The 22873-nt window shown below is 44.7% G+C and overlaps 1 protein-coding gene across 2 annotated transcripts in view; it reads right to left on the bottom strand.

Annotated features, from left to right (window-relative positions):
* COL4A1 (collagen type IV alpha 1 chain) overlaps positions 1–22873 on the bottom strand; it is a 154640-nt gene that overhangs the window by 74641 nt on the left and 57126 nt on the right. For both annotated transcript variants that reach the window (XM_025364402.1, XM_025364403.1), the window contains exon 2: positions 18280–18339. In XM_025364402.1, the coding sequence (XP_025220187.1) occupies positions 18280–18339 (60 nt within the window). The remainder of the gene's footprint in view (positions 1–18279; positions 18340–22873) is intronic.

Raw genomic sequence — 22873 nt, forward strand, 5'->3', positions numbered from 1 at the left:
TTTGGGAGAAGAAGAACAACTGCAGGAACACAAATAATTGATAACAAAATATCAATAAGAGGTTAGCTCTCTTCTGAGTTTGTATAAGAAAAATAAATTAATATATATATGTTTTTCAGATGGAGTCTTGCTCTGTCACCCAGGCTGGAGTGCAGTGGCATGATCTTGGTTCACTATAACCTCCGCCTCCCAGGTTCAAGCAATTCTTGTGCCTTGGCCTCCCAAGTAGCTGGGATTACAGACGCGCACCATCATGCCTGGCTAATTTTTGTATTTTTAGTAGATATGTAATTTCACCATCTTGGCCAGGCTGGTCTCAAACTCCTGACCTCAGGTGATCCGCCAGCCTCGGCCTCCCAAAGTGCTGGTATTACAGGCATGAGCCAACGCTCCTGACCTAATTTTTTTTTTCTTATAAAGACACTTTGCTTTATTTTCATTAGCTCCAAAGCAAGGACCCTGAGGGTTCGAAAGACGTGTTCTACATTAACAGAAATGCTGAAAAATGCCAATTAGTGCTTAAGTACTTAGATAGCTGAGGATGTTATTAACTAGAACTTAATAATGCATGTGGGTGTGGGGCAGCATTGTGGAACAAAACGAGGACACAGAAAAGGCAGGAAACACCGCAAGGTAGGTGATGAATTTTTTTTTTTTTTGGTCTGTGATAAAAGTAAACTTGAAAAATGCAGATGAAATACTCTGAAGTTAAGAATTATAGTTAATAGGCTAGGCATGGTGGCTCACGCCTGTAATCCCAGCACTTTGGGAGGCCAAGGCGGGTGGATCACGAGGTCAGGAGATCGAGATCATCCTGGCTAACACGGTGAAACCCCATCTCTACTAAAAATACAAAAAATTAGCTGGGTGTGGTGGCGGGCTCCTGTAGTCCGAGCTGCTTGGGAGGCTGAGGCAGGAGAATGTCATGAACCCAGGAGGCGGAGCTTGCAGTGAGCGGAGGTCTCGCCACTGCACTCCAGCCTGGGCGATAGAGCAAGACTCCGTCTCAAAAAAAAAAAAAAACAAAAAAAAAGGAATTATAGTTCATAATACAAAAGCATGCAAGAGAGTCTTCAGGTTTAAACCCTGAGATAATTGCTCATTGGCAATTAAGAAAAAACTTTAATTTTTTTTCTTAAAAATGTGTTAGATATAATTGTTTATAAAAAATGGGTTTTACAGGTGCCCTGCCAGGGGACATCCCAGGTCCCCATTCTCTGAGTGGTCCCGTAGCCCCTGCGGTTCCCCTGCCAGGGCGTGCACAGCCGCACACAGAGCTCCTCCAGGAGATGCTGGAACCCATGAGGCAGTGACTGGCATTCCCTCTAGTTCCCTCCCCCAGCACCTCGAACAGATGGCACAGGGTAAGTACTCAATTAATATTTTCATGACTGGGCTGGGTGCGGTGGCTCACGCCTGTAATCCTAGCACTTTGGGAGGCCAAGGCAGGTGGATCACCTGAGGTCAGGAGTTCAAGACCAGCCTGGTCAACATGGTGAAAGCTCGTCTCTCCTAAAAATACAAAAATTAGCCCAGCGTGGTGGCACATGCCTGTAATCTCAGCTACTGAGGAGGTTGAGACAGGAGAATCACTTGAACCCAGGAGGCAGAGGTTGCAGTGAGCTGAGATCATGCCATTGCACTCCAGCCTGGGCGACAATGCAAGACTCTGTCTCAAAAAATAAATAAATAAAAATATTTTCATGAGTGAATCAGGAAAGATCCCAAGAAAATGATATAAATCTATAAGAGGGTACAGATTTAGGAACCCTATTTTCAAACGACTGCAAAAACAAGCACCTGCACTCCAGGTGAGCACGTGGAGCTCTGGGTGCCCTGCTTTCCATGCTCTCTTTTCAGTCACTGCATGGATGGGCAAAGAACCAAAGCCTGGAACCAGAAGATTCTGGTGCTGGCTCCAGTGCCAACCCCTGGGACGCTCTGAAAATCAGCTTTACCATCATCTGTAAGTCAGGGATGAGTCCACCTGCCTGGCTCACCTGGCAGCATGATTTTAAAAATCAAACGTGCTCAAGTATTCAGTTAAACGCTGCACAAATGGTTCTGAAAGAAATTGGTCTGACTTTACTGCTTTTTAAACACATAAATATTTTGTGTTTATTCTCACGATTTCTATGTCCAGCAAGCCAGCTGCATTTCCTCTGAAGCCACACAGTGTTTTAAAAGAGAATGAAAAGGACACGCTGCTAGTGTTCCCACAAGTCATGACCTAGGAAGTATCTCATTCCTGTTTTTGTGGCTAAGACAGACAGAAGAAAATTGGAATTTCTTGAGTATTTTAAAAAGATGACAGTTTCAAGAAACTCCCCCCTTTATCTTATACCCAAGGTTTTGTGTTTTTTCCTTAATAAATATCTCTGGAATTCATGCTGTTCAAGCCTAGAACATTCATTTATTCTGTCAGGTCAGCCTGGGTCTTAGTAAAGCCATCACCCTCCTCCATGGTAAGTCTGTAAGTAGCTAATGACATACATAGGTCTGAAATCCCCAGATTACTTTCTTACCCCCAAGCAAGTTACTTGACTGTATCTTATCACTGATAACATTTTCCCCCAGGATGCTGCAATAATTTCAATACTCCATTAATCATACTTGGAATCTAAGAGATAAGAACAGTTCTCTTGACTCCCAGATATACAATTGCCAGGTTAAAACTTGACAAACCAACTTTGCCCATAGAATACAATGTAATCTCGGCAGAGCTGGAGGTTTTACAAAACCCACTATTAGCCTAACCTCATTAATTTGAAAAAGCAGTAGTGAGATCGACCTAAATTAATAAGTAACTGAATTTCAATCTCTTTTAAGTAAACACCATTAATTGCTTTAAAACATACAGTCACCCAAAGAAAGAAATTAAGCCAACATCTTGAAGTTTTTTCTTTTGTGTTTTGCTTAAAATCTTGGTTTTAAAACTGAATAGATAAGAAAAGCATATAATTGCAAACTCAATACAAAATATTGGTGCATAATTAAGACAATAAATAGCTACTTCATAAATACTTAAAAATGGTCTTCCCTGAGCTGGTAATCTCTCTTCACCTCAATGCTATTCATAAAATTCGCAAGCCTGTTTTCACAAGATAATATGGAGCTATATTTTAATCCAAGGTGTGGCCCAATTACTTAAAAAGTTCTATCAGTAAGATCTTATTTAATGCCATTTTCACTATGCCTAGTTTGTAGATGTTTTAAAGATTAAGCTTACAGTATCATTTCCTGCCTTTTTTTCTTAACTACTTAATGTCACTAGACTAAGATATTGAGATCTTTGGCTAGAAACTAAGATGTGGAAACAGACCATTGGGTTATAGTTTGTAAATTATTAGGTATAAACTTTCTAATAAAAATAGATTGTAGAGTATATAAACAAGTGATATTTTCCCACGTATATGGAATTTTTTTTTAAGTTACATCAATTGGAGGATAGATGACCAAGCATGGGTACGGTAGACACACACACACACACACACAGAATCAGAGAGAGAGAGAAACAGAGAGAAATGAAGAGACAAAGATGGAGAGACAGACAGAGAGAGAAGCTTCACTAAGAGGCAGGTTGGGGGAACCTGATTCCCATGCCCCCTGACTCCCCACTCCCAGGGTCTGAGGTCTCAGACACATCACTGAGGCAATTTCTCTTTGGCAAGAGAGGGCCAGTCAGCCAAACACCCTGAAATGGCCTTCCCTTGACTCCCAAATATACAATTGCCAACTTGGTGGAAACTCTGAGCTCTCATGGGAATCCTAACCCTACAGGCGCCCACCCTTGGTTGTCCACAGGGGGAATCAGCACTTTCTGTGAAGAAACAGGGAAAGTGGTCATCTTTTTAACAGCTATTTGATATTCCACATAAATATCCTGCCGTGGGTTAGGCCCAGAATTTCGGGATAACAAATAAGGCAAGGACAGGGAGGCAGCCCTGTCTCGGTTTCCAGGGAACCCAGGGAGCCCCGCTGTGGAGGGACTGATCCCAGAGCCCTTCCTGGTCCCTATGGTCCCTAAATACCCCCTCCTGGGTGGAGCTACACCTCGCTGCACACACAGTCCTCAGGTGCCCATCTGAACATCACTCTGGCTGGGCAAGAGGTGCACGATGACAGGTGGGAAAGGCACGCACAGAGACATACACGCGCCTTACAGGACTCAGGAAGCAGAGCTGGGCGGGACCATCGCGGAGCACCTGCCAAGTCACGTGCTTCTGCAGTAAAATCACCCACACGCTTCCAGAGCTGACACTTACCCCGCGATCAAGCTCAGGACGCCCCTGAGGAGTGGTGGGGCGGGGGCGGGAGGGGGGGAGTCTACATCAGGAACAAAATATTGGACAGGATGGAAAAGAACACTGTGTTCTTCTCTGTCACTGGGTGAAGCAGATTCCTTTAAAAATCCAATTTTGAAGGGCACACACTGAGTAGCTTCCGTGCAAGGTAAGTTTTTAATGACTACCCAGTTCCGGGTCCGTCACTACCCACTTCCGGGCCCGTCACTACCCACTTCCGTCGCACCCCGCAGGCGGCTCCTGCGCACCCTCCACGTGGCGGCGAGAACGGGGACGCCTTGGAAGGGAACACGTGACCCAGAATGCGAAAGAGCAGCCTCCAGGCTGGGGGACTCTTCTTTTAAACACGGGGAAGACACATATTTTGGATTAAGAATATAACTTCTTAAGGCAAGTGAGTGAGACAGGAAAGGAAACGGATGTTTATACCAAATCCCATGTTCCGAAATTATCATCTATTTCCCCTTCCCTTTTGGTTCATGTTCTTATCCAATAGGAAGATCAAAGAAATGGCATCTGGTCAATTGTCTCCACAGGAGGGACAGTAATCAGAACAGTTGGTTAAGAAAGTCAGGCAAGATTTAAATAGAGTGACTTCAAGTACTAGTGTCCACTTCCCAGATAAAATGATTTTAGGAGTAAAATATGGGGAACCAAATTGATTAGCGAACGGAAAAAAACCACAGTGAGAAAAATGTAACAAAATTTCCCAGCTATGATTGCTTCGACTTGGGGATCATGATTTTTCAGAAAAGAAAAAGGGGAGGAAAGCAGATGGCATTGGGGATTCAACAGACTTTGGTTTTCCCATCAGCAGATGTGAAGAGAGAGGGAGGATGAAGGCGCATTGGCTCAATACTGCAGAGTCACCGCTCCCCTTTCCTCAGAATACATCACCGAAAACATAGCTGACACTGAGGAAATGTCTGCTTGTGAAGTCATCACCCATTATGGGCCTGACCTTCCTTCACTTCAAATGAGTGGACAGTTCTGACATGTACTGCATACCAAAGTTCTTTTCGGTAAAATAGCTTTTGCTGTAGAAAGGCCAGTAACAGCAGAGCGTTGAAGTACCTCCAGCTTCACAGGAAAGATCTCAACTCAGAGGACATTAACATTTAGAAGGGTTTTAGAGGTCAGAGTCCCAACTCTTTCCTGTTAGGAGGTTTTCAACTTTAAATCTGAATGACTCAAATTTTTTCAGATTGAGAAATTTCCAGCCAATTACACAGTTACCTAAACACAGCTGGGATGCATTTTGTCATCACACATCACTGTACATGTGTGGTATGTCCTGCATCCCAGGATAATAAAAGTGCTGTGTTCTGAATGTCCATGCCCGCCCCCGCCCCCCTAACAAATTCCTGTGTGGAAATTCTAACCCCTAAGGTGATGACATGGAGGTGGGGCCTTGGGAGGTGATGCAGCTCATGAACAGAATTAGTATTCTTAGAAAAAAGACCCCAGAGAGAGTCCCTGCCCTTGCGCTGCCTATGAGGAAGGGGTTCACAGCCGAGCTCGAACCTGCTGGAGCCTTGATCTTGGACTTCCAGCCTCCAGCACTGGGAGGAACGCATTTCTGCTGCTGAAGCCACCCAGTCTGTGGTATTCTGTTACAGCATCCTGGGGAGACTACGAGGAAAAGAAAAAACCCTATGCCTATGCCTATGCCCTGTAAAAGGTCAGTAATTTCCTTGGGCCCCACTTCTGACCTTCAGCCTCTTATGGGTGACTTCTGCCAGCTGGCCTTGGCTCTCACTCCACAGTCACCGCCCTCCTAGCTTGGCCCACCAGCTCTCCTGTCCCCTCCCACAGCATCAAATCCACACTGAGTGCCCAAGAGCAGCACCCTCCAAAACCCCCAACTCAGGAAAAAGGAGCAGAGCCAAGCCCGAAGCAGGTGGACAATCAGGACTCCATTCAGGCCACGTGGTGGAGGGCTAGGGGGTTCCCGAAGAAAGTGTGTGTGTGAGTGTGTCCGTGTGGTGTGTGCGTGCAAGGTGTGTGTTCTATGTATATGTATGTGGTGTGTGTGGTATGTGTGCATGGTAAGTATGCGTATGTGTGTGTGATGTGTGTATATGTGTGGTGTGTGCATATATGTGATGTGTGCATGCACGTGATGTGTGCATGCACACATGTGAGGTAGAGAGGACAAAGCACACAGGTGGCAGGCGCCAGTCATCAGGGCTTGTCGTGATACCCTGGAAAATCACACAGGTGTACAGGAGCCCTGAACAGAGAGAAAGGAAAAGTGGATGGGAAATTTCCCAGTTTCCAAGATTGAGAAATTGTGGTGGGAGGAACAGAAAGGGCAGAAATTTTATAAAGGAAAGAAGGGTAAAGGGGGCAAGTGAGGTGGGGCAGGATGGTCCAGCTCCTCTACAACCACAGAGAGCCTGCCCAGCCTCCTGTAGAAGCCACTGCACCTCCGGCCCCCACCACACCCTGCCCAGGTCCCTATCAAAGGCCCCCAAAGAAGAGACCACCACTCTGCTTTCTGCCCCAGTCACGCCGGTGTGCTCTTCCTCATGGTTGCTGGAAGTCCCCCGTGGTATGTTCCTCTGCCCTGGCAGGCAGGACACCTGTGGAGCCACCGTCTCCTGTGAAGAAATGCAGGTTCCACGTGCAGAGGCAGAAGCAAGGAGGCCTCCAGCAGCCCAGAATCTCTGCTCCCGGGGCTCCCGATGTGTGGTCCAGGCAGGACAGGGTGCACTCCTTCACCCACGGCCTCTACATTCAGATTCAGGGCAGGGCACCCAGCCTCTCCTCCCAATCAGTAGGCAGAATCCAACAACTGCCACCCACATCAGCCCCGTTGGGATGATTAATGACATTGCATCCATAAAACTCCAAGAACCTGGAGACAGGGTGCTGCATCCCAAAGCCGTGACTCAGAAAAACACACGGCATTTCCAGCCCGCGTGGTGAGGGAACAGTCAATCTGGGAACAAGATCCACCGAGGTGCCTCTTGCCCTTGCCCAGGACATATCGATGAGATTAGGGAGCCCCACATGGGGACACAAAGAGACAAACAGTGACAAACAGTTTCACACTCATGGAGATGTGTCCTTTAACGTTCTAGAGTCTTGTGCGTGGAAGTGAGAAGGGGGAAGTGAGGAGGCACAGTTGTCCATGGACATTTCTCAAAGCACCAACATTTCCAAATCAGGAAAAGCCTGATGACAAACAGGGAAATGGAGTTTGGAGGCGTAGCTCATAGGCCTCCGCACCTGAGTGGCTGCCTGAGCTTTTGGGGCCTGTGAATGACCGTTCGGTTTGCCCTTCCCGGCCCGCTGCAGATCAATTTCTTCCTGTGGGACATCCATTCTCTCAGCCGTGCCTTCTCCCTCCCCAGAGGTCTTAGCAGAGTGTTCACTTAGGGGTTCAGTTGTGCTATTACTGGCTAGCATCTTCCATCATGAACCTGTAAGGGCAGGCTCCAGGACTGCCACTGGTCACCCCCCAGGCCCACTGGTACAGCAGGAACCCACAGGACAACGAGGCACCGGGATGAGTGGACATTGGTTCTCCAGCTCAAGGAATTTACTGGCTGTACTATAAGACAGAAATTTCATTCCTTTACCAATCTTCTAGGGGAAACCACTTCAAAATCAAGCATATCGCCATATGCCACAGACTTGGGAACTCAAGTCTTGGGGTTGTGGATTTCTCACCTAGGAGGGCAAACTAACCTAAGGCCCTAACATGCTACAGTGGGACACTCACAGAAAATTCTCTGGTTAAGTCCTTGGGCTCTAACAAGACGTGTAAGAAATTCACATCTATCATTCATTACCTTCACCTATTTGTTGAAATATCTAATAAAGGAGAAACCCTACCAAGGGTCTTTAACCCTTCTGATTTCATTACAGCTTTTTAGAAATTAGCCAGGAATCACTGTTAGTTTCTCGTGTCAGATTCTCATGTGAAGAAATCTGGAATCACTGTATTTGGGGCCAGTTAGCATTAAACTCATAAAACTATGTGATTAACCAAGGCTAAGCTATATCAAGTATACTTTTACCATGTTTAATGGATTTGCCAAAGGAAGAAAAATCTGACAAAGGGGCACCACGTCCCCAGAGTCATCTGGTTTGCTCATTAACTCTGACTAATTCTTCCTTTGTTTAATTGCACATTGTGTTAACCCACTTCACGAGGATGAAGGTTCTGTTAATACCATTTTTGAGCGTGCAGTTCTCCACACCCACACTACATAATTATCTAGCATCACAACTTGCTGTCTAGAAACGTATTTGAATGCTCAAAGTATTCTACCAACAAACAGAAGGAAAATCCCGTTGCCCAGTTTTCATTTGTCAGGGTTTGTTTTATGTTAAGTCTTTGATCTTGAATTAAAATATACACTCTCATTTTGCTCCCCTGAAAAGAAAGCTATTTTCCTGCCAGCCAATGTTTTGTCAAGATCATATTTACAAAAAATAGTTTTTCCCATAAATAGTCAGGACAGAGGCTGCCAGTGCTGGGCCACACCGATGACAGCCTGTACTCCCAGAGAGTGCTCTGGGCTTTAAAAGCCACGGCATGGGATCTGCCATTCAAGATACTTAGTTTTCTGCTGCTCCTTCTGAACTTGGAAACAGAATCAGCTCCCTACTTTTAAAGCTGCGCTAGATTCAGTGAGCTCCAGATACAGCTGTAAATCAAGAGCCATCGATTTGTATGACGGTCTCTCCTGAGTCTAACAGGTCCCACAGCGCATGGCAAAAGGGCAAACTTTGCGATGGGCAGAACTACGAAGCGGAGCTGGAAACGGGAACGTGCAGCTCACGCTCCCTGTTCGGGAAGGGGATGTGTGTCCCACAGTGATGTCCAAGGCATAGGGGGGCCCGCGACGGGTGGGCCTCATGTGCAGAATAAAATAAACCATTTAGCACGGATCTGCCTCCAGGGGCTTTTCTAGGGTATGTTGTTGATATTTTACCCTTGGATTCAGGCACACTTTTTGAAAAAATTAATTGTTTTCAAAGAACTATCAAAAAAGACAGAAGTAGGTGAATGTGGGAACCCACGCTGATCACACGGATTCTCACGATTCCGCTGCCAGATGATTCATGTGCGGTATGTGGAAATAGGAAATAGGGGACATCTGGAAAAAAATCTTGGCATTGCAAACGCCAGACAAAACACGGAAAAGGAAAGAGAATGTATTCTATTAACCCATTTAGCCAGCCCACGGGAGGGTAGGGAAGACAACCTCGGGCCCTGCAGATGAGCCTGAGTGTCCAAGTCAGATACTTTGGGGGTTGGAATCCATTAGATGGCAACAACAAAGTGACATCTCACGCATGTTCCCCTTTGAATAATAGCTAGACCAAGCAAGGCCGGCCGAGGGGAGGGAGGGGTTTGGACGTCTGTAAGTACACGCACATCGGGAAAAGCTGTTGGCAACACAAACTCGCAGCGGGATTTGGAAAAGTCGGGGAATTGAAGAAAAGGAGAGTCGTTTTCCTCACATTTTAAGGGGTAATGATTCCGGAAATGGATGATAAAACCACAACGTTGATTAGAAATTTGGATGAAAACTGCAGGCAGACCTCCCAAGTGAGCCCATCTCATTTTCCCTCCACCAAAAGCATCCAAAAGCTACAAACACTACCTAATGGTCCTGCCAAGATTCTCAAAACATTCTAACATCCCTTTAATTTAGGTCCTGGGAGTGCTTCTGTCACGGATGGAACAGGTCCATTTCTCTGGGTTTCCAGGCTTCACCTGCAGATTGCAAATACTTAGCTGGATGGGGATCCATGTCTATGTCTTCCTGTCCATGGATCTATCTAGAACTGAGCTAACAAGCACACTTTCCTCACATTTATTGCAACTTCAAGATGCAGCTCCTATTCACATGACATGCACATGTCCCCACATGATATTTTAAATTTCTTAAGTGTTTTTATGTACAGTATCCTTCATTCAGTTCTTTTAGCAACTCTGGGGAATTTCCAGGTCAGGGCACCCACGGAAGGTCCAGATGATACACTATCTTATTACAGGCTCTGAGACATCCCAGGGCAAAACAACAAATGTCCATTTAACCTGAACTCAGTTTTCCCCAAACGCCTGTGTCCTTGGAACCTCTTCCCGTTTCCATCCCAGAGGAAACATCTGTTGACATCCTAAAGATGGTCTGATGATCATATTTTGGGAAAGGCTAAACTAGACACTATTGTCTCTCAGGAATATTCAAAACATGTATAAACAAAGGCGTTCAACTGGCCTCAAAAATATTAGTAATTTCAAACATGCTTAATGTATGACCTAAACAAATCTCATATTTATTTTTTAAACCCCCTTAGTATTGTATACTAATGAGTAATTTTTAGTGTGTTTTGATTTTATGGTATATATTTCACACCTTATAAGTAAGAAAATTGAATTTCTTTTTAAATAGACTAGATTTGAAATTCTCATGTCAAATCTGGCACAGTGCCTCTCACATATTAAGTACTTAATAAATTACTGTTCTTATTAATAACTCACCTTTATTAGTTCAAATAAATTAACTTATCCAAAGTTTCAAAGAGTCTACACAAAAACATTTGCTTTCATGTGCTTGAGTAAATAATTTAATATCTAAGAAGCAGCATAACACCTTTAACATTTAAAACAATGGTTCATATAATTTATAGGAAAATTTTAATATTCTGTTAAAAACACATACAAGAAAGAAGACATGCAAGAAAGATAATCACACAAGAAGATAATGCTTGTTCTTTAATAATTACTGGAGATGCAAATCTATTCTACACAGATACTAGGAATAACAAGGAATGAAAGGAGAGGAGCCAGTCCATCTATACAGTGGAATATTTAAAGCACTCTGTCCTTGTATGTTTTAATTTCATAATGAAAACATGGCTAAACCTATGTGTCTTGTTACCCATGTATAAATTAGAGGAAAGACCATGGAAATAAATATATTTATAAATTGAAGATTATTGAATTCTCCAAAAATATAAAGTACAGTCCCTGTCTCAAAAAGGAATTTCACCTAAGATTTAATTACAACTAAGAAAATATCCTAAATTTATGATCTTAGGGAAAAGTGAGTCCCTTACCTTTAAGACAATGTTAGATTCTAAGGCACTTTGACAATTGTTACAATATAGCACAAAAATGACTAGAATGTTGTAGATGATGTGTTAAAAAAACAGCATGCAAGCTCAAGCCTAAACTCCTTCTCATATAGACGCTGCAATGTCTCTGGCATTGGGAGCTAATAAAAAACAATCAGTGTAAAATGGCGCAACTAACTCAACCCACTGGAAGATGTGGTCTCTTCTCTTCTTGTATTTAGGTATTAGATTTATGGCATTCCTTACCGATATTTTTCTCCTTATTTTGTATGGCCTTGAGAGAAATATGCCAAGAATGCTTATTTTGCATCTCTCAAAGTGCCCAGCAAAGTAACAACTGAAAAACATGCGTTGATTAATTAATCATGTATCTAAGGATCGACAGAGGCAATCCCTCTCCAGCTGTAAGGAGTCTGTGAAAAGGGGAAAGAAGGCGCCTTTTCCAGATGTGGAGGAGGCAGAGGCACAAGTCGATGACTGTGAGTCAAAGCGAGGATGCGTGAGAAAGCAAGGCCATGCCCGCGTCCTGGGGAATCGCGGAGACGCAGTGAAGACCACCAGCCTAAACGTAGAGCGAGGAGCTTCCTGTGGAGTGGAGTCTACACCAGGATTTCTGAAAGGCAGGGGCCGTGGGGTGACCCAGGGCTCACGCTGGGGGTGTTTCTGCAGCCCTCTCACAGGCCTGAAACAGGCTTACTTCAAAATGCCTTCCCTTAGAGAGGTTTTTATTCCTAATGCACAGGGAAAAGCACTCCCGAATGGGGTGGGATGCACGTTTTGCTGGGCTGGGCACCCCTAACCTGTCTCAGGAGGGGACAGTGGGGCAGGAGTGGCTGCTGACTGTCTGACCTGCCCCTTGTCACACGTGAGGGGCTTGCTGTGGGTTATTTGTTGAACCAGGCTGGAGGCCCAGGTTGACTCCTTTAGAACAGGAACTGGGAGGTCTGCCCAGGGCCCCAGAGGAGTAGGCTCATTTCTCTGCGGTCCTCCAGCAGTCCTCCCCGTCCCGACCCATTAGAGAAAGGCTTCAGAAGGCTTGCTGTCCTTGGCAAGTGGCCAGGGGCGCGGTGGGTCCACCACAGAGTAAGAGGAAAGGAACTTGCTCAAGACCTCGGGATATTCTGAGCCGTGTCTTCAGCTGGCCCAACTCCCTCAGATTAGGATCTGCTTATCTGAAGAAGTAGAAACTGAGTCGTGCTCTGGTTAGTGCCTGAATCCCGTCATTCGTCTTTTATTAGCTATAGAAGATGAGTTAGTTCAGCGGTTCTTAATCCAGGGTGAGTCTGCACCCCCTACCCCTGCCAGGAGACATTTAGCAGCAGCTGGAGATATATTTATGTCACGATTGCTGGGGTGGGGGTGCTCCTGGCATCTCATGTGTAAAGGCTGGGATGCTGCTCAATGTCCTACAATGGACAGGACAGACCCACAACCAAAATTATCCCACTCAAACTGTCAATACCACCAAGTGGAAAAAGCCTGGGCTGGTTGGTTTCTTCCACTGGATCACAGATATTATAATAATGTGCACAAAACACACTCAGCCCCAGGCCTGGCCCAAGATACAGTCTCTTTCTCTTTCTTGCTCTGATACTCACAAGCCAGGATTTTTCTATCCTGGCCTAGATCTGCTGTGTAAAAGCAGCAGCTACAGCCGAATGTTGAGATGCAGAGAGACAGGTTTATACAGAGGTATGGCATGGACATACACCGATTGTGTCAAATATCTAGACGCTAAATGGCTGGTAAAGCTACAAACTGTTTGCCGTAACAAGCGAAAGGGTATCCTGTACAAACTCAGCCCTATACAACATTAAATTCTTCCCAGATTTCCTGGGCCAGAAATGAAATCACTTCCAGATTGGCCACAGACTTCTCCAGCCCTTTCAAATCAGATAAGGTACACATTTTAGACAAACAGACAGCAATGCCATTTTCAAAGTTCTCTGCTTGGAAAGCAATCTTGGGTTGTTCTATCTGATGACAATATTATTGCAGTGCAGAGCCAATGTGAACAGGAGCTGTGATTTATAGACAATCTAATTAGTAATAACAGGATAATGTGCTGCTTCTCTCCATCTTTGCCAAGGATCTGGGTATCAGCAGGGTTAAAGTATTACAAGAAGATGTGAGATACCCACACAGTTGTCACTATTCACTAGAATTGCTACAATTCTGCTTAATTAAGACCCTGCTCACGAGACTGTGGCTTGGGAATGTCCCTTTTGAGAGTCACTATAGTAGAAACCCTCAAACCTTTGTTATGACAGCCTGTATCGACTGGTCCCAAGAGCTGTGTTCTCTGATTCATGCAGTTCAGTTAACATGTGTCTTCACACATGTATGTGACAGATGAACCTAGTCTATATCCAAGCAAGCCTGGCGAATCAGTGAGGACGTGAGAGGCTGGGGTCCTGCCGAATCGGGGAAGTTGTCCCTTGATTTTATGCTCCAGGTCCCAGGGATCACTTCCTTCTCAGAAAGACTGTTGTATTTGTTTTCTCAACCGCTTCTCCTGGAATTTGATGATTTACTCTCGCCTTGTTATTTATTTATGTGCACCAGTCTTCCATCTCTAGTTTAACTTTAAATTCCCTTTTCTGGACACTGTAGGGTCACAGACTATGGTGATAGTGTTATGGAAACGTGGGCTCCCAGGTTAGATTATTTGAAAGACGTCTTGTGCAAACTCTATTTTAGCAAAACATAAATGGTTAATTTCCTTAGCAGATAGCAGTAACTTCTGGGAATGTGTTACCTTTCCTACTCTCTTAAATAGTTGAGAAAATCAGATTATCAAGCAAAAGAAGAGCTTAACTTTTGGCTATTTCCGTGAAGGCAAGCATTCAAAACCCTAATCAGTACAAGGAGATAGCATTCCCACACTGCTGCAGTCTCCGGAGAAGCACAGAGCCACTGTGTGCAAGGCCAAATTAATTACCTAACAGAAAACATCTGAAGATACGAGTGGCCTTCCAGGCAAGTGGGAAAATAAACAACTCAGCAAAGACGCTCTGAAATCCCGTAGAAGTCTGCTGAATTTAACTGCTGAACTCAGATCAAGCTACCTAGTATTTATTGATTACATGAAAACTAGGAGATTATAACACCAGCAACGATCTGTTGCACTAAAATGTATTTATAGTGTCTACAGAATATAAGACATTTTGTCCATTCTGTCATATCTCCATAGAAAGCAGAACTTAGTCAAAAGAGATCTGTACTCGAGATATTCCAGTTTCTGTTGAGGATACTGATGGTTTGCAAATAATAGTGTCAAAGTTTTCTTCAAAGAGACCTGGGAAAATATGTCTCAGAAATAATTTCCAAATTTCTAAGGCTGTGACATTCTGACCCAGCTTGGTAACTCCAACTGCATCTGAGCTGTGCCTCCTACTGTCCTGTTTTAAGAACAACCAATCAAAATCAATTTAATGTGTAGACATTTGGAAATATCAAAATAATTTCTATGAGGATAGAAGGCGTTCAGTTGCAACTCATCAGCAGACCAGTGCTTTAAACCAGTAGATTTGCATTCCATTATTCCAACCCCTTTAGTCATTTTGTTTTTATACTTGGTCGGCATTTCTAGGGCTGGGACTCTCTGAAAGTGGGTGGAAGGTGGCGGGCACTCAGGAGGATCCATTTCTTCTCCTGACCTGCCAGCCTAGAGTACATTTCTTTCTTGGCTGACTTTGGGATGAGAGAAGGGGAACCAGCTCTGAAACCCTATCTCAGTGAAGCCTGAGGCATTTCACATCATTAAATTGATTATTTTAACAGGGCTTCCAAGACAATAAGGGGAAGTTTAAAATTTCCTCTGTCAGTGGGAGGAAGGGCCCTTTCCCCTTCTCAATGCTGTGTGAACCATAGGACCTGAAATGTTTATGCTCAAGATGAGAAAAAAATAGACCTTCTCTATTTTTGTTAAAATGATATAATACTAAACCATTCAGCTATTGTCCTAGGCCTAGATTTCAGGAGGCCTTCTGAACCCATTCAATCATCATTGCCTTTTAAGTCACAAATTCAGAATGGTCTAAGGTAGAGCTTGCTAGCGTTTTATTTTAAATGTTCTTTACGGAATTAAAAAAAAATTTTTTTTAAACAGTAAGAACCCAAAGTTGGCAATGGAGAAGTAGGAGTGTAGAGGAGCAGATCAGGCTCAAAAAAGTCCTGGAGGTGCTGGGCTCCCTGGCCTGGGTCCCTTGGTGGGAAACCTCGCTAAGGCCACCAAGGAGAAGAGCAGGATCCTGCTCCTTCCATCCCAGTCCCGGCCTGGACTCTGCTAACCCCCAGTGTCAAGGCTAAAGCTGGCCCCTGTAGGAAGCTGGCATGGAACCTCCCTCGGGACACAACTTCCATATGGCCCCACAACTTCTCCGCCTTCCTGTCCTAAGCAGGGGGCAGGCCCCATGCCGGCTTCAAGCCAGGACAGGCACAGACCTCGCCTGGGTGGAGGGGGCCGCCCCCAGCAAGGGCTCCTCCTCGGGCAATGTTGAGATAAAATGCTGGAGGCCCCTTTCCTTCAGGCCAGGTGCTGGACACCGCCTTCCCTGCCTCCCCCACACACGTAGCCCACTCGGAGTGGAAGCGGCTTGGCGCTGAGGGGTGTTACCAGGTTGTGGAGATGTCAGTTGACAAGTAGGGAAGGCTACACCCTATGATTCTCTCTTGTCATGTCTTGATGAGCGGATTTTTGGGGAAAACTGAAATAAATTAAGCTAAAAAAATTACAAGTTTTTCGGTTTTTAGTTCTGAGTTACAGCCTCCCTCTGTTGCCTAGGCTAGAGTGCAATGACGCGTTCTTGGTTCACCGCAACCTCCGCCTCCTGAGTTCAAGCTATTCTCCTGTCTCAACCTCCTGAGTAGCTGGAACTAAAGGTGTGCGCCACCACGCCGGGCTAATTTTTGTACTTTTAGTAGAGACTGAGTTTCGCCATGTTGGCCAGGGTGGTCTCAAACTCCTGACTTCCAGTGATCCTCCTGCCTCAGCCTCCCAAACTGCTAGGATTACAGGCATGAGCCACCACGCCTGGCCTAAAAAATATACACAAGTTTATAGATGTGCATAGAATAAGAAAGTCTGCAAAGCTCCAGAGCCGAGGAAGGGCCACCAAGGCCCGCCGGCTGGACAGAAGTAAATGGAAATAGAGGTGGACATCAACCCTCCTTTCCCTAGGAGGGAGCAGGGCCAACTTGGCTGCAGCCCTGATGCTTTCAAAGTCACATGGAAAACAGAGTAATCATGATACAGGCCTTAACTTCGTCTTTGTTGGTAGCTCAGAGCTCTCCATTGTATAATTTTAAGGACATTTTTATGAGTTTGGTGAGCTCACATGTATATTTCAAGTTAGGTTTTTAACAAAATGTCTGCGGCATGAGAAACACTTGCCTCTACTTTAAAATAACTTTTTTTTTTTTTTTTTTTTTTGAGACGGAGTCTCGCTCTGTCACCCGGGCTGGAGTGCAGTGGCCAGATCTCAGCTCACTGCAAGCTCCGCCTCCCGGGTTTAGCCATTCTCCTGCCTCAGCCTCCCGAGTAGCTGGGACTACAGGCGCCCGCCACCTCGCCCGGCTAGTTTTTTGTATTTTTTAGTAGAGACGGGGTTTCACCGTGTTAGCCAGGATGGTCTTGATCTCCTGACCTCGTGATCCACCTGTCTCGGCCTCCCAAAGTGCTGGGATTACAGACTTGAGCCACCACGCCCGGCCTAAAATAACTCTTGAACATGCATACTGGAAACCGCTAGAAACAATTCCAAGGTAAGAGAACAAACAGAGCATGAAGATAAATTAGAGTTGATAAGAAAAGATGTGATACTTTCCTTACATACTCCATTCATTCAAAAACCATCCAGGTGACACTACTGCCACCAACTATCAGGCATATTTTTTAAAATAATAATGTTGGCATTTCAGCAAACAGCCAAAAAGAAACCACAGAATTGTCTGTAAACTAGAATTTGCTGAATTTCAAAAGCATCAGTCTGTGGTCCAATAAAACCTCTGGCATCCCGGGGAGGGAAGTAAGAATTCACACGCTGGCCAGAATGACACCTTCAGTTTTCTGGAAACAGTATCCCACAGAGCACACTCCATTCTACAGGGTCCCAACCTGCTGCGCGCACCTACACCAGAGGCCAAGTGGCTTAAGGTGGTGGTGTTTCCTCACGGCCACACCTGGTTTCCACAGTGACCCACAGATGGTACCAGGACACTGCACTGTTCCCTGGATAAAAAACAGGCAGGCACCCTCTTTCCGACCAACTGAAATGCACACATTCAACTTGCCTTCCAGAGAAACTTATCTTTATCTGGAGCCCTGATTCTTAAATGAGAGGAAGGGGAAGAGTCTGCTTGGAAATATATTTTAATTTTACATTTGGGAAACACTAAGTTTCTCAAGCAATATTTTTATAAATAAATCTAGACAAGCGTGTGATGGATTAAAAGATGGTTTAAAAATACTAATTTGAAGAGAAGGCCTTCAAGTAAAATAGGACATCGTTCTTTTTCTGGAAAAATGCTAAAATTAGTTCTTACACATCAATTCCAAAAAGTACAATAGATTCAACAGATTTTCTGCCAATATACTTGTTACTCTTAGAGTCAAAAAGGAAAATAAACCAAATATCTTTTTCTACGTTAATTGCCACATACTGTTACATTCTTTGGAGAATAGCTATTATAATAATATTACTACTCAGAAGTAATGTCAAGCCTGGTTGGGCTTCATTTGTATTGCTCTGGGGAAATTATCAAAACAGTAATGAGGCTTTCACCTGAATTGCTGATTATTCGGTTACTGTTAGTGTAGTACTTACTGTCCAATTCAAAAAGAAATGTTGTGATTTAAATGTTGGCAACTCACCTTTTGTCCCTTCACTCCATGGCAGTCACATTTGCCACAGCCAGAGCCAGCACAGCCACCCTGGAAGGAAGAGAAAACATCTTTAAATAGAAGAACACTTTCAAAGCGAGGCTGATATAAAATGGAGATGGTTCTGGCATCCTGACTTGTTTATAAGCGAAGCCCGCCCTGCCCTTCGGACACAGTCTTCTCTGCACTGGTTTTCATGGGGCCATCACGCAGTTCCACTTAGGGTGCAGATCCCCGGCCCAAATAGACAAAACAAAGATCCTTGAGTAGAACAAATCAAAGTGTTACTCAGTCCAAAAAGTGAACAATGTCACCTATACTTTTTGTCCTTTGTTAATTTCTATTTGAAGTTGGCTCCCTCGGGGATTAGTTTAACAGGGCACCACCCCTATCTGCAAAGCTACCAAAATGTCCATCCTTCTTATTTAGAGGTGTCAGACCTAAGACCATGGGAGGCTGAGAGCTTCCAACGGCGTGGTCCCAAGAGCACACGGGCATGCAAAAAAAGTTTGTACAGAGACAGAATAAAGGAATGAGCTGATTTTTAAGCCCAAATCTTAAATAACTCCTTTTTGAATTCAATTAAAGCTTGAATGTCCCATTAAAGAATAGTCGACAACAAAATATTCTTGTAGTTCACTTTTTTTTTTGAGACAAAGTGTTGCTTTTGTTGCCCAGGCTGGAGTGCAATGGCGTGATCTCAGCTCACTGCAACCTCCACCTCCCGGGTTCAAGTGATTCTCCTTCCTCAGCATCCCAAGTAGCTGGTAGTACAGGCACCCGCCACCACACCCGGCTAACGTTTTGTATTTTTAGTAGAGATGGTGTTTCATCATGTTGACCAGGCTGGTCTCAAACTCCTGACCTCAGGTGATCCACCCGCCTCAGTCTCCCAAAGCGCTGGGATTATAGGCATGAGCCACGGTGCCCAGCCTGTAGTTCACTTCTAACATAAAATTTAATGTTAAAAATGCAAGGACATGAATCCAAGCATGTGATAAAAGCTAGAGAGGAAGCGAGCTACCATGTGTTCAAACACCTATCAGGTGCCACGCACAGTCAGCTATCATCCTATTTAATGATCATAACAGTCATTTCAAGATGGGTAGTGCCATCCCCATTTACAGATGTGGAAACTGAATTAGAAGGTTTATTATAACATGCTAGGACAAAGTGGAAATTAGAACCCAACTTCAACTTCCATTATGTAAAATTGCCATCCCATGAAAAGACAGAAATATGTCGGTACAAACACGCATTTGCAATTTCCTTAGAAGAATCCCAGTTTTAAACCATGACAGACACAGGTATTGTGGACGGAAGGTAAAGAGGTATGAGATGAATAATCGGGTTAATAAGCTTTATTAGAGGCTCTGCTTTAAGTCTGATAGAAAATGTTTACTTATAATCCACTTCAGGTGATTGTCATTTCCTGAAAACAAAATCATGCCACTAACAGTGTTGTGATCGTGCAAAGCGTATATTTTTAACAACATATCCAAAGCCTCAGCTGCACTGCCATGGAGACCTCTCCAAAACACAATCACATCTGGAGATATTTATTTTGTAAAAAGCTAAATCTGAACAAGTGCCTCCAAGACAGTAAGCTGTTCTCAATTTTATATTTTGGAAAAGGGAACAGCTGACAACAGTCCAAGCAAACTCCAGAGATGATGGGTCTGTGTTTTTCTCTGACTCACATTTTAGGCCATTTTCAGCCTACACTCTCATAACCTCCTAACATTTTAAATCAATCCATGTGCACAGATTTGCTTCATAATCTGGGTTGTGGTGACCACTGGGAGGCAGCCAAAGAGATGAGGCAAAAAATCTGTAACCTGTGCTCCAGGACGTTCTTCCAGAATGGACAACTACGAGCACTGAGACCTCACCAGAGGCACCTAACTCAGCCAGCACTGCCGTGTGCCTAATCCCCAGGTGAGGGCCACCTGCTCCCCACCTGGCTCCTGCAAAAAGCTGACTGCATGTCTCTGCTGTCAGGCTTATCACGTTTCTCCTTGTTTACTCCTGTGTCTCCGCGGAACCCCCTGAGGGCTTCGGGGGCAGCCCTACCTGCAACTCCCACCGGGCTCCCGGCTCCCGTAGCACTGAGCCTGATGTGAGCTGTGTTTCATCTAAGACGACATCAACTGTAAAACCCATACTAAGAAATAAAGAATGGGCCGAGCGCGGTGGCTCACGCCTGTAATCCCAGCACTTTGGGAGGCCGAGGCGGGCGGATCACGAGGTCAGGAGATCGAGACCATCCTGGCTAACACGGTGAAACCCCGTCTCTACTAAAAATGCAAAAAACTAGCCGGGCGAGGTGGCGAGCGCCTGTAGTCCCAGCTACTCGGGAGGCTGAGGCAGGAGAATGGCGTGAACCCGGGAGGCGGAGCTTGCAGTGAGCCGAGATCGCGCCACTGCACTCCAGCCTGGGCGACTAAGCGAGACTCTGTCTCAAAAAAAAAAAAAAAGAAATAAAGAATGGCACTAATTAAACAATGACACATTATCAGTTGTTAGATCTATCCCAATTTCAGAGTTGTTAAAACATCAATAAATGCACATCTTAGAATTGATGAAATCAGGACCCAATTACAGTTGTATTCTTGGTGCTGTTACTGGTGTTGCCCATGTAAGCAACCTTAAATAACAACTGTAGATGGAAATCCAGCGGCACCGCGCACCTCAACTCACAGTGCGTTCGTGCACAACTGCGCTGTGCAACAAAGCCCCAAACAGGGAACTCGGCAATGATTGCCTGACTGCTGCACATCACAGAGTAGCCAGGGAAGAGCCAGAGACTCTGGGGAGTGCGCTGGCACCTGACACCTGGCACCTGGAGCTGTCCGGACCAGCTATTCCATCACCAGGTCATCTCCAAGTCCCTGGGGTTCCGGGACAGCCTCTTTGCTGGGATTATGCCACTGCCTACAACCTGTTTGCGTTTGAGCCAAGTTCAGAAACACGTCTCTGTTCTTTAAACTCTGCTGTGTTTCATCCCCCTCTTACAGATATCAAAAGGAAAACCCACCAGGCTAAGTCTCATGTATCTGCTGAGTCCATTTAGGAAATGTCCAGCAGTCATCTGGGCTTAGCTGGCAGAAACTCAACACCAGCCTGAAGCAGTGTGGATTTTCGACTTGTGAGTCAATTGCTGCTTTCTGGGAGAGAGCAGATTAAGCAGGGATTCAAGGGATTGAAGCTGAACATGGCTATGTGGTGATCTGGAGTTTTCCGAAACGTTGATAAAATCTCAGAAGCTCATCTTTCTGCAGTTTGAGGGAGGTTATAAAAATGAATTTCCTGGAACTGTGCCCTTAAGCCATCCGTGAATGCCTCCATTGCCTGGGACTGCAGGTAAGAGGCTGCGGGGCTGTGACTGTGGACACTGGGGTCAAGAAGCTTCTTTTGCTTTTGGTACAGAAATACTCCTGGCAGGTGCCGGTGACAGGCGGGTGGGTAGTTTCACCCTGGGGATCACTTCAGGTACTAACGAACACTGAGGAAAATCAGAGATGAGAAAGGGCTGACCCCCGACCCCTGGCTTCCCCCACCACCTTACACTTTTTCATAAGCAAGTATTTTTTTTTAATCCCAGACCAAAAACAGGTATGGCTTTATTTGTGTAGGGAACTTTATTATCAATTCTGGCCCCAGAAGGCAATTCTAAAAAATGGATCATTCCAGAAATATCTAAATTAGGGTCAACTTTTCAGAACAAAAGATGTCTAAGACCATGATTTTTGTGTCACATTCTGGGTGGTCTAGCATTTTATGTAAATGGTTTTGTTAAAAACAAAAGAAAACAAACAAACAAAAAAAACTAGCCTTTAGAATGACAAGAATGACAAACAAATATCCTAAGATGTATGTTTACTTGGTTAAATAAAATCTGTTTTGAAATATCACTATTCTGGTCCTTTCTGTTATATAAGGGCCTGTGCTGGGTTTCAACCTGGCATATCAAGGTATTTTAGCTGCAATTCAAGGGTTCACTGTTAAAAAGAAAAAAAAAAAGTACAAAAGATGACCTGAGTACCCCTTTCACTCAGGTGTAATGTATAAGCTTGAAATAGTGAATCAAAATAAAAGCCTTAAGTAATGCAAGTCTTAATTTTCTGTTGTAAATTACTATGTTTAAAAGGGGTACATAAATAATGCAGGTTACCCAGGTTCACAATTACACTGGTGACCTGACATGTGAAAAGCTATGTCACCATTTCATCATTTCCTGAGGAATTACATCTTGTATCTGGACTCCCAGAAAAATCTAAAGCTATAAACAGACTGGTGGACTCCACCGGCCCCCTGATGGCTGCACATCTCAGGGCCTTTATGAGGGCTCTGCATTCTCCCCATGTCTGGATGACCCCACAGATGAGTTCCCATCCCATCTGTTTCAGATTCTAGAACGGGAATAACTGGTACATTCTGTGCGGTACTCATCCTCTTCCTGGTTTTCCCCTCATTGATGTCCTAGGGTCAATGAGTTCCAAGTTCCTGGAGCAATGCCTGTGTTGTCTGCCTGTGAGGCACACACTTAACCCAAATGGTCATGATGACGAAAGTCGGTCACGAA

The sequence above is a fragment of the Theropithecus gelada genome, chromosome 17, assembly GCF_003255815.1.
Source record: "Theropithecus gelada isolate Dixy chromosome 17, Tgel_1.0, whole genome shotgun sequence".
In the NCBI taxonomy this organism is placed as follows: domain Eukaryota; kingdom Metazoa; phylum Chordata; class Mammalia; order Primates; family Cercopithecidae; genus Theropithecus; species Theropithecus gelada.